Source organism: Armigeres subalbatus, chromosome 3 (genome assembly GCF_024139115.2).
Source record: "Armigeres subalbatus isolate Guangzhou_Male chromosome 3, GZ_Asu_2, whole genome shotgun sequence".
NCBI lineage: Eukaryota > Metazoa > Arthropoda > Insecta > Diptera > Culicidae > Armigeres > Armigeres subalbatus.
In genome coordinates this window covers 317,451,306-317,464,474 of record NC_085141.1, presented here as the reverse complement: position 1 = coordinate 317,464,474, position 13,169 = coordinate 317,451,306, and the positions used below count along the sequence as shown (strand labels likewise).

Genomic DNA, 13,169 nt, shown 5'->3' with positions numbered 1-13,169 from the left:
ACGACCAAAGCCCCTTTGATGGCAACTTCAGCTCACAAGAGAAGAAAGATCGTGTAGACCTTATTTGTATACGAGGGTATGAGAAATCAGAAAATCTCGAACCGTACATATTTTGTTCCAATTTGCATCGAGCGGTAAATTGAAAGACACTCCAATTGCGATATGAATCACTCAGGCTCGTGTGATTCATGCTCGTTTGAAAGCCGTGCGAGCATTAGCTCTGGCGAGCTCAATTTACGATCGATCTTCTTTCGCGTATGGCCCCGTATGGAACCGAGTCGTCACACGAAAATCCGCATTCTAATGAGGCTGATTGATGGGTAGAAATTAAATCCGTCCAGACAATTGATGGCGTTGCCCCTATTCGGAAACCCGTCGGGCCGTAATAAAGTTTTATAAATTTGCTTGGTTTGTTATCTTTCTCCGTTTCGCGTTTCAATTCGACTCACAAAACAACATGCCTATTCCAACGAAACACGAGATACCCATGCTCAACACTCACACGCGCTTTCTCCATTTCAGGTGCTCACGTTTCTGATCGATTCTTCGCGCTTTCGATATCCGGAGCGGCCGATCGTGTTCCTGGCGATCTGTTATCTGATCGTTGGCTGTGCGTACGTGGCCGGGCTGGGGGCAGGCGACTCGGTAGCGTGCCGGGAGCCGTTCCAGCCGCACATCAAACTCGGCCGGATGCAGATGCTGGCGACCATCACGCAGGTAAGGATTTTTATGACGAAATTGACTAACTTGTAGTTGGGATTTCCTGCTTAACCGTTTGAACCAATGCATTAAATATTGACTGTGCATAAGCTATTTACGTTATTTTGTCTCCCATCCTAATTTCGAAATAATTATGATTTAAAAATGCCACGAAGTCTCAGAATCTCATTATTTGTGTTGATTTTCATACTTCTGATACAGAGTTTGGCTCATATGCATAACAAGTGACTTAACTGACTGTACCTATGCGTACGAACCTTTCGAGTGAAAGGAAAAACTATGTAAATGTGATAAATGCTCATTTAGTCGGTGATCATGCTTATTTTTGACCTTCAGTTTGCTATCGGTGAAGCCAGATATAAATCCCGGAACATTGTTTTCAATAAAACTGCACCTGGAATCACCCAGCGAGCCCAGCACTTTTATGCAAAACAACTACATCAGGCCCTTCCACGAATTGAACTTGGCCCTCCAGCTGACATGGAAATGAAACGCAACGACGCCTGACTAGCTACGTAGAACAACGACGACGTGAACCAACTGCGGACGGAGAACATGTTTTCCACGTTCCACTGCTGCAAATCCACGCTCCTGGCTCGCACCCCGCGACGAAATATAGCGCTGGGTTGTCATTTGTGCCCACCGATGTTCATGTTCAACATCGAGCAAGGGCGAGGATCATCCAGTTACTGTTGAACGTTGAATGCTTCATATACAATGCAACCGACTGTTGTTGGGATTAAGCACTGTTGAGTCAAGCACGCACGGATTAACAAAGCCCGCAAATAGTTGCCGTAGTTGTCATCAAATGCGACAACAACGCGACAGGAACGGGATAGTAAGAAGACAACGACGGGAAAAAGAACAATACATGCATTTTCTGAGCAAGAAATACATGCCCAGTTTACGCAAACTCGAACAGTGGTGCCCATGAACGAGGTTCTTTGAAAAAAGTATTAATTTGATCGAACACTTCGAAAGGTTCGTCACCCACAGTTGAAGTCACTCGAATTTTCAATTTCTTTGTAGGTATAGGAACCAACTGATGGTCCCAGAACTTCGTTAAGTAATTCTGGATGCGTAACGAGCGGTTCGGAGCTCATGAATACAAAAGGTATAACGTGAACTGTCCCCACCATCCAGAGCGGCTTTATGAATGCCTTCCATTATTGTCCATTGCCCAGCAGCAGCGCAGCGGATTGTGACCGTTACACATTTTACCCCGTCCCCCCTCCGTCGAATTAATGTATTTTGTTTTCGCGTTTCATATAAATATTTATGCCATGTGGTGCTGCTGTGCTGTGCGCGTGGAAGGGGAGGGGGTGGAATGCTGGCTGGTGTTCATGCAGTTGGCTTAAAAGAATGGAAAGATGAAAAACGCTGATATTTCACATTTCTTTGCGCGCAATTCTTTCCTCGTTGCCTGCAGTGCCCTAGAAGTTGATGGTCAACAGTGGCCGAGAGCTGGAAAATCTTATAAATTTGCTTTCCCCACAATTTCAAAAGAATAGACAAACGTTGAATGACGATAGCGAGGAAAGTGCACGCGGATTTATTCCACTTTTTGTCAAACTGTCTGTCACTGCCCATCGCCGTCCAACTTGTTGATTCTTCGATCAAAGTTGCAACGGATTGGAAGCCGAGTCGGGCAGGACTTCTCAGAAGAAAGCTTACCGCAGTCACAGATGCGGGACGAGACGGAAAAACAATCCTCGATTTTCAAGACAGGTATGCCTGGAGGAGTGTGTTTTCAATAGTCTCCTCTCGTGGCGGCTCGGCGATTCAATGTTTGTAAGACGTAAGAAATGGTACTCTTCAAGCTGGTCTCGTTTCATACTTTTTAGTGCGCTGATGGTGATGTTGCACAGCATCCACAAGAGTTCAGAGGCGTAGGTTGGAAAGAAAGCGACTGCACTGCACACTGCTCTGACTGGAAGACGTCTAACTTTAGCGAAACCGGTTGGTTGTGCGGCGATAAACCGGATTGTTTCGTATTTAGTTCTCTCATTGATCTATTGATGTGCGGTAACTGGATCATCCGGAGTTAAAGATGATGATAGTGCATATGATGTATTGCAGAAGACATGTGAAAAAATGACAGGGCTTTTAACGGAGATCCCATCAAGATCAATTTGTCCGGTTTACATTGTTGAGTGCTTTTTTTCAAATGTTTATCTTCTAGTTCTTCAGATCACATTACGAAAGTTGCAGCATGCATCTTTCCTATAAAAATACATTGGATTAGGTATTGAGGCTTAAACATTTGTTTTCATTTAGTAGAGTTCAATTTGTTCAATGCACCACACAGCTAGAAGTTTCGTTTGCAGTTAAACGTTTCTTTAGATAAACATGTTACAAATGAGTTCTAATTTCTTTCATTCCGCATGTGACAAAACTGCACAGTTTAAAATTCTGAAAATTACACGCTATGGAAATATTTGAACCCATATTTTTATGTTCAAACACCTTTAATTGTACATCCAACTTTTTGTTGTATACAATATTGAATGCAAGCTCCATAGAAATGGCAACCTTTAATTTTAAAATGTGATGGAAAAATGAGTCGAATCGAATGGAGCCTTTTTGTTACATCATATATGCTGTAACATTTTTATACTGTGAGATTGATTCATACTACACGGATCCAGTGGCGTAGCCACGGGGGTGGTTTTGGGCATAACCCCCCCCCCATAGACAATTTTTTTAGAAGCTTTTTTTTTTCAAAAAAAAATTTTTCACGCCTATGATTTATAATTTCACAAGCCGGTTCGATATTCCGAAATATTTCCCGAGGACATCAAAGTGAATTTTAAAGTGTTTCTCGAATTTTATTCTTAAGAAGTTTCTGAGGAAATTTCTCGGAGGAGTGTCTTGAGGAAATTTCGAAGTGATTCTCGAGAAAATATTCAAGCATTTCCCGAAGAAATTCCGAAGTCTGCCAAGAATGAAATGAAAGAGAATGAGATGAAATTCCGAAAAGTATCCCGAAGAAATTTTGAAGCGTTTCCCAAGGAACTTTGAAGCGTTTCATGACAAAATTTCGAAGCGTTTCTCGGGGAAATTCAGAAGCGTTTCTTGAAAAAAATCTGAACCTGTTTTTCGAAGAAATTCCGAAGAGTTTTGCAAGGACTTTTCGAAACGTTTCCCGAGGAAGTTTTGAACCTTTTCCGAGGAAATTTCAAAGCGTTTCCCGCAGAAATTTTGAAGCGTTTCTCGAATAAATTCTTAATAGTTTTCCGAGAAAAATTTCCGAAGGAGTATCTCGAGGAAATTTCGAAGTGATTCTCGAAAAAATATTGAAGCATTTTCCAAAGATATTCCGAAGTGTATCCCGAGGAAATTTTGAAGCGTTTGAAGCCTAAGGAAATTTCGAAGCGTTTCTCGAAGGAGTGTCTCGAAGAGTCTCCCAAGGAATATTCCAAGCGTTTCCCGAGGAAATTCTGATGCGTTTCTCAAGGAAATTTGAAGTGTTTCATGAGAAAACTTCGAAGCGCTTCTCGGAGGAGTGTCTCGGGGAATTTTCGATGCGTTTCATGAAAAAATTCCGAACCTGGTTCTCGAAGAAATTCCGAAGAGTTTTGCGAGGACATTTATAAACGTTTCTCGAGGAAGTTTTGAAGCGTTTTCCAAAGAAATTTTGAAGCGTTTCTCGAATAAATTCTTAAGAGTTTTCTGAGATAAATTTCTGGAGTGACTCGAGGAAATTTCGAAGTGATTTGAAGATTCTTTTGGTGTGACTTTATTTCGTCTTCTGTTCTTTTGTTGTGCTCTTCAAATGCTACATCAATTGTTAGTTTCAATTGATCGCAGATGTCTAAATATTTTTCCAAATTTCCATGCGTATTGTCTAGCTTGTAGGTTTTATGCAATTTTTGTTTGCGATTCTTCAAATTTTGTATTTGCCTATTGCACCAAATTGGATATTTTGAGCTTCCGCTCCGTCGTTTTCTTCTTTTTGGAACCTCGTCAATAATAATATCAAAAATGATGTTATAGAACACATCAACGGAAAATTCAATATTACCTTCATTCTCCAAAATTTGCTTCCAGTTAAATCTACTTAGCTTATGTCTTATGTTGTCATAGTTTGCTTTATGGTATTCAAGGACTTTTTCAAAGTAACAGTTGCTGGGTTTTTGATGGGTCATAAACGAACAAAGAGTTTTCGATTGTCGTGTGGAATATTTCATTTTTCCATAAGGAATTCAATGATTCAGATACACAGAAATCTTCTTGAATATTCGTTAGTAGGAGATCAAGGTAACAGTTCTGTTGATTTTTATTGTGATTGATTTGGTTGGTTGGTGGAAGTCCTAGGCTAGCAGTTCTATCAAATATAAACATTAGTGTTTCGTTTTGCTCAGCGACTGTAAGTAGAATTTGGTCCTTTTCTGAAGCTGGAATAAAGTCATTAATTAAAAATTGATTAAAGTCTCCGTAAATAAGTTCTTTGACTTCAGGTGGAGGTTCCGATAAAATTTCTTCTGCAGTGTTTAAAAAGCTTTCAAAAGATGTTGTTTGCGCATGTTCCGGTGGGCAATACACAGAGGAGAAAACATGGGTTTCTCCTGCAATGTTAGATTTCACCCAAAGATGTTCAAAGTTTTTATATTTTTTTGGTAGTTCTTATTTCTGATACAAAATTTGTAGAGATTACGATTAAAACTCCAACGCCAGACTTTTTTTTAGATTCTAAGAAATCGTGGTCGGACATTAAGCGTGATGAAATTTCGTCCCTGAATCGTGAGGAAAATTTGAAGCGTTTTTCGGAGGAGTGTCTCGAAGATTCTCCAAAGGAATATTCAAAGCATTTCCCAAGAAAATTTTGATGCGCTTCCCAAGGAACTTTTATATTTCATGAGAATATTTCGAAGCGTTTCTTGAAAAAAATCCGAACCTGTTTTTCGAAGAAATTTCGAAGAGTTTTGCGAGGCATTTCTAAACATTTCCCGTGGATGTTTTGAAATGCTTCTCGAAGAAAATTTTGAAGCGTTTCCCGAAGAGATTTTGAAGCGTTTTTCGAATAAATTCTTAAAAGTTTTCTGAGAAAAATTCCCGGAAGAGTGTCTCACGGAAATTTCGAAGTGATTCTCGAGAAAATTTTGAAGCGTTTCCCAAATACATTTTGAAGCGTTTGAAGCTGAGGAGTGTCTCGACGAGTCTCCCAAGGTATATTCGAAGCGTTTCCCGAGGAAATTTTGATGCGTTTCCCAAGGAACTTTGAAATGTTTCATGAGAAAATTTCGAAGCGTTTCTCGGAGGAGTGCCTCGGGAAAATTTCGGAGCGCTTCTCGAAAAAAATCCGAAGATGTTTTTGGAAAAATCCGAAGAATTTTGCAAGATATTTTCTAGCGTTTTTCCAACAAATTTCGCAGAGAAAGTCTTCCAAAAAAAAATTGAAGCGTTTCTCAAGCAACTTTGAAGCGTGTCATAAGGACATTTCAAAGAATTTACTGAAGCGTTTCCGAAAAAAAATTCGAAAAGCTTCCTTAAGAAACTTCAAATAGCTTCTCGAGGAAATTCCGAAAAGTTTTCTGATGAAATTTCCAAGTGTTTTCCGAGGATTTCCGAAGGAAAGGAATGTTAAAGACCTCGCATCGAACCTTACACTTTTTCTTTCGCCGAGATCTCAGTATTATTCGTTTTCTTTTCCCGATATGGACATCGCCGAGTTTCAGCAAACCTGATTTTTGCCGAGATCTCAGTGAAAGTGACGTTTCAGTTGCTGAGATACAGCAAATATTTAGCTGAGAATCAGTAATAAACGAAATTTTCTGCCGAAGCTCAGTTTTGAAATTTACTGAGCTACAGCGGTGCCCAATTTTGCCGAGCTCGACACAGAAAAAGTTAGTGTGTATCTCTGTGAGTCGTATTTGCCGGAAAGGCTGATGCATTGGTTTCGCAAAAGATGCGTGTGGGATCAAGCACAACGCTACAGCAGGAAAGATCTGTATGAGCCATAAGACGGATGGCTTCTACCGACTGAAACAAGTTGGTTAGCCGAGTGCATGTGTAAGCATATCGTCGAATTCCTCAAGACTCACGGTATTTTTTACGAGACAACAATGCCTTGCAATATGGAGTAGAACGGGCTAACTAAACGCATGAACCGGACGATTCAGGAGCGAACCAGATGTCTTCTGTCCGACAACAAACAAACGGTTATGAGCAGACGCAGCGTCGATAGCCGGACCAATCGAAAACGTTCCAAACGAAAAGCGTACGAAGTGGGATCCCAATACAATACCGTACGTTCTGATTGGTTGTAAAGACTGTTCCAAGCCCTATCGAATACACAACCTGAAGAGCACGCAAGTTTTTAAGGGCCGATATGTGGGTAATCTGGATGAGTTTCAACCGTCGGTTTAGGTTTTCTGGTAAGCCGATCAACAAAAGATCATGGACGGCGATATGACTACGACGATGCACAGTGGCTAAAATCGTATTTTGAGCGCGTTTATTTAATAGTAATTCTATTATCCAATTTAGCGTGATGTTTTCTTCGAGTCATTTTATTAGTAAGTTAATGCGCTTCTTTGAAGGTATTCAGCTTACTATTTTTTCCTCTTATGTTGTGAAGGTTTGATTCTTCAGAAAAGTTGTAACAAGAGTTCTTCTGAAAAACTTTGTAGAAGACACCAAGTTCGTTATTCTGTTACTTTTGGACCTTTTTTACTTTTCATGCAGACAAAACCTTTAAAATGTTTTTTTCATTATATCTCTTTGACTTTAATTTTGACATTTTGTTTCAGAAAGTTCTAGATCATATAAAAATACCCCGTTTGGTGGCTATAGTGACTCAAAAACTTATAAAATAAAAAAGTTATATGTAATAGTTTTGTTTAATTTTAATCACATTTGATTTAATTGCTACTTGACAACGGGCAAATTGTGGCAGTCAATCTCATACGCATAACAAAGTACAAGTAATGAACTTTAAATTAATACCTGAACTGTACAGTTGAAAGCGAATGTAAGGAATGTTTCATCAAAAATCATTTCCTACTAGGGAGTGAGTGCTAATAATGGACCCCTTAACGACGGAAACTTACTTCAATCGCTTCGCTAGAGTAAGACTCATGACAAATTGCCATTCTTCAGCACTAGATGACAAGCAACAGGTATCAGCATCGCGTTTCGTACATAACACGTGGTGAAACATTCATTTTTACTACTAAAATATGTATTTTAAAATTATGTAGCCAGGTTGCCTATTATGGCCACCCCCGGGTCCATAATACGCAACATCGAGTTTGTTTACATACGTATTATGGTCCCCCTATTTGATTAACATGTTCCATTTCCACATGTTCCTGTTGCCTATTATGGACTCCCCCTTCTGTGCTAGTAATGGACCCTCTAGCGCGTTTACATTCATAAATAGTTAATATAACTAAATTTCAGTCTCCCAGTGCAAAACAATTGTATGGAACTACTACCCTGATTAGTGAAGCAACTTTATCCTATGGAAGTTTGCAGGAAATTGTAGATTCAAGCGTAAACTCTCGGTTTTTGTTCAGGGGGTCCATTATACGCACGGGGTCCATTACTAGCACTCACTCCCTATGCAAGGTAGAAATCAATCACCATTACAAGGAGTTGATGAACCAAAGTACCTTGCGTCTACATATGCTTGTATGCTTATACATCGAACATGTTCAAAACTTGTTGACTTAAAAATCAAAAAATCTCCAAAAGTAATGAAGTCACGAACTTGATGTATTGGACAAAGTTTTTCAGGAGAACTTTTACTACAACTCTCGCGAGGACGTATGCCTTCCAATTTTTCATCTCACTTTCAGGGGAATTGATCATAAGGCTTGATAAAAGCACTTCAATTTACTGATAAAATGTCTCGAAGACGCCATTACGCTAAATCACATAATAAAGGTACTATTAAATAAACGCCCCCAAGACACGATTTTAGCCACTGTGCGATGGTGCAAGCCGCACTGAGCGCAGATTCCCAAACAAGTATGATGATTTTAAAGTGACGTACAGTATTATTCCTCAGGATTTTGCAGCTCCACATAACTAACATAACCACGAGGGACGTGATCACGTAATCGGCAGCTTGAGAACTAGGACCGATGAATTGAGCCGATAGAATCCGAGTACCACGTGTTGGGTGCTAACTAGGCATTGTGTCTTGTGGGTCTTCCAAAAAGATGGAAACTCTTGAAAAATGAATGGGTTTTCAAAATTAAAACCAACCCGGACGGCACCATCGAACGGTATAAGGCAAGACTTGTGATAAAGGTGTACTCACAGATAAGAGAAGTAGACTACATAGGAACCTACTCGCCTGTTGTTCACTACGCCACTATCCGTCACCTTCTTGCGCTGGCCACGCAGTTGAATCTCATAATTTACTAGATGGACTCATTCAAGGCAATCTGGACGACGAAATCAACCTGAGAGATTCCGGAGCGAGACAGCATCAACGAAAGTTTGTAGATTGAATAAAGCTTTGTACGAGCTCAAGCAGACATTGGTTGATCTTGTAATAATAATTGAGTGGGCTGTAAGGGGTTAATCAAATAAAATGTTTTTTTTTGTTAAATATCTTGGCTGTGCATATGCACAGCATATGTTTCGAAATGGACAAATTGATATGAAATTTGCGAAAAAGAATCCACGTGTCTTGGAGGGACTCGAACCCTCAACCTCCTACTCTCTATATAGGCGTGATAACCCCTACACAACAAGACCACTTAAAGGTCACGTTTGCGGAAAAGCCATCAGAATCCGAGTACCAACCTCCACCGCGGTTAGCTCTCTTTTTTGCAAATTGAATATCTTTCGGATGCTTGATTTGTCCAATCTCCACATGTGCTTTAGTATTGTATATCCACAGTCAAGCGAGTGCACATTGTTTATTAAACGAGAGGATCGCACTCCATGCCCCCCAGTAACGGGCTGGGCGGGACGGTATAGAATACGAATTCAATCGCACTCTGCTGTGCCAAAGGCTTGCTTGGCTAAAGAATTTGATGAGTTTGATTGCCTTTTACGTAAGCGGTCGCGGCACAGCAGAGTGCGATTGAATTCGCATTCTATACCGTCCCGCCCAGCCCGTTACTGGGGGGCATGGAGTGCGATCCTCTCGTTTAATAAACAATGTGCACTCGCTTGACTGTGGATATACAATACTAAAGCATATGTGGAGATTGGACAAATCAAGCATCCGAAAGATATTCAATTTGCAAAAAAGAGAGCTAACCGCGGTGGAGGTTGGTACTCGGATTCTGATGGCTTTTCCGCAAACGTGACCTTTAAGTGGTCTTGTTGTGTCTAGAGAGTAGGAGGTTGAGGGTTCGAGTCCCTCCAAGACACGTGGATTCTTTTTCGCAAATTTCATATCAATTTGTCCATTTCGAAACATATGCTGTGCATATGCACAGCCAAGATATTTAACAAAAAAATGGTTTTCGTACGGCCGAGAAACGGGAAAGCCCGACCGTCTATAAGTATGGGACCTAAGTTTGGGTTGAGGAACTTGATGGCAGATGGTGTTTCACATATATAGGCAGTGACCCTTCTCCTCGGTCAGTAACGGACCCATCCGAATTTTTTGTAATATGCTGATTTTCAATGCATATTAATACCAAATTTGGAATAATTTCAGAAAAAAAGCTCACTCAATTTCAAGAAATCCACTAACAAAGCTTTTGAAACATTAGTAACACCTTACGGTCATCTGTATTATAATTCTCCTTTGAAGGCAGACCTTACAAAACTTTTATATGAAGAACGAGAAGAAAAACATTTTATCGCTGTTTTCAAGGAAATAAGGTACAGCATCATCTACATACAATGGTTATAGAGCATAGGGTAGCGTAGCATATGTGATTGTACAAATCAATTAGGGAATAGGTAGGAAAATGTTGACGTGATACTCGCTTTGATGGAAGCCGGCGAATTATCTGCACTTCCACGAGAAATCACTGGGATGTTGAATATATGCTAGATGTATATATGACACGTCAAAAATTTTCGATTTCGAATCCAACTCTCATCGTGCTGATGCATATTTATTAACATTTAGACATATGGACGTTATTATGTTTGTTTTTTTAGATGGATATTTTCGCATGCATTTTTCTACGAATTGTTGGATCCGGATATTCCGAACTTGAGTAGACCTTTGGTGCAAGAAGGATCCAGTTAAAAAGTCCGTGTAAAGACAGACATGTGTGTATGGAAGCTTCCTCGTTCCTTTAGGAAATCCTTACTCATGTAATAACACGATTCGGAACCTGAATAACCACCTGAAGTGCTCCTTAATTTGGATTTTCCTAAACACTTTTTCGAAACTTTGAATCATCCTGTTTTCTCTGCACATCTTTTGCCGGCAAAATCCTTTCAGAATTCAACATGAAATGTATACCCATATCTTTTGACCATTATTGATTTCACATTCGATCCGCTAGGGAAGTTTTTTTTCTGAGACAATCCACTTTGATTGACTTCCAGATACAAATATAGGGGAAACTGGGGTAATATGCACCCCCGGGGCAAAACCCTTTGACGTTTTTGAGGACCTTTTCGACAATTTTTCGATAATATTTGCTACAGCTCATGTAGTTCGGATCTCGAACTACCAGTCCAGCAGTTAAAATTTTTGAAAATATGTCTGAAACATCGCCAAAAATGCAAAAGGTCGTTTTGCCCCGGGGGTGCATTTTACCCCAATTTATCCTAAATAATTAATTTTTCATATCGAAAAGTAGCGTCGACTTAACCAACACTGATTATTACCACTCTTAACCTTTACTTAAGAGCTTTTTCTAGAAAAACTCGATAGAATTTGATAAACTAAACTTTAAACATTGTCACCCGAATCATTTGGTGTATCATTTGACTATTCTGGTCATATTTGAATAGCGTTATTTTGTATTTCTTATAGAGTTAGGCTTAACAACACGAGATAAAAATCTAAAATATTCAAGTTAACATCCTCTTATCTACAAATATTTGAACCGAGCATTGGGGCGAAATGATTATCTATGGATGGGAAACATATTATTAACTTAAAGTTTAGTTGGCTTGGCTGTGATGTCTATAAACGTTCACTAAACTGAATAAATCATAATATATTTCCATATTATGGTAAAAGCGTTGTGATGCAAAACGCACGGCTGTTTGTAAGCTATACGACTGTGTATTACACTCAATGTGAACCCAAATCCTCCTTAGCCGTGCGGTAAGACGCGCGGCTACAAAGCAAGACCATGCTGAGGGTGGCTGGGCATAAAAGTATCATCGTGCTAGCCTCATGATAATACAAATGCAAAAATGGTAACCTGGCTTAGAAACCTCGCAGTTAATAGCTGTGGAAGTGCTTAATGAACACTAAGCTGCGAGGCGGCTCTGTCCCAGTGTGGGGATGTAATGACAATAAGAAGAAGAAGTGAACCCAAATCCAAATATCTACAAAATTTGTCATTTGTGTTTAAAATTGTCTAAAGTAACGATATCGAACCTTGTCCGCATTCCCCAGTTTTCGAATGCTGCAATGTCGATAATGCAAAGTAGGCTCCGCATACCTTTGTAAGACATGCACGTTTTTAAATCCGCGATAGAAATGTTCTGCTATTTCCAATTATATTTGTTAAGTTTCCAGCAGTTTGAAGTAAAGCTTTAAGTCAACACTGAGTAGATGAAAATTAGAATGAAAATTATTTATGAATCTGTTTGGTTCTAATTGAAAAAGAAAAAACAGCTGGCGGCGACGCGTCGGCCTCAACGGCTCTCAACGGCCCATAGACTATTGTTGAAAATCACTCAACAATAGCTTGCATATTGCAACAGACGGATTTTTTGTGCATTTTCGCCCCGTTGGACCTGGGTGGTGCGGATAGAATCGATTTGGTTGTCAAACTGAAGCCAAAATTTTCTATTGTGCCGGAGCCAAACATTGAAGATTGTGGTTATGTTCGTTTCTAATCTAATATTGAGAAGTTATTATTATTTATTCAGACTAAGGCCGAAGTGGCCTGTGCGGTATGTAAGAGTCTTCTCCATTCGGCTCGGTCCATGGCAACACGTCGCCAGCCACGCAGTCTACGGAGGGTCCGCAAGTCATCTTCCACCTGATCGATCCACCTTGCCCGCTGCGCACCTCGCCTTCTTGTGCCCGTCGGATCGTTGTCGATATATTGAGAAGTATTGTTATTATTTTGGGAAAAAATAAAAATAAACTTTGTTTGAGTTTTGTACTGTTTGTAGCAAATATTCTCACATTATATTTCGAGTGGAAAATTACTGGGAATGCAACTAAAAAGCACTCGTTACGAAATTTCACGAGATTCAGCAGCTGATTGGAGCATGAATGAATGTAAACAATCGTAAAGTCATGTAGAGTCTAGCGCATTTTTGCGCCCTCATGCAGCGTGGAAAGAGAAATTTGAAGAGCGGGAAATGTTTGACAGCCAAGTAACTGCAAA

General features: G+C 39.9%; 1 protein-coding gene across 1 annotated transcript in view; it reads left to right on the top strand.

The window, feature by feature from the left end:
• Window positions 1-13,169, top strand: part of LOC134225414 (frizzled-like) — a 134,941-nt gene that overhangs the window by 103,550 nt on the left and 18,222 nt on the right. The window contains exon 3 of the mRNA XM_062705474.1: window positions 523-717. Within this exon, the coding sequence (XP_062561458.1) occupies window positions 523-717 (195 nt within the window). The remainder of the gene's footprint in view (window positions 1-522; window positions 718-13,169) is intronic.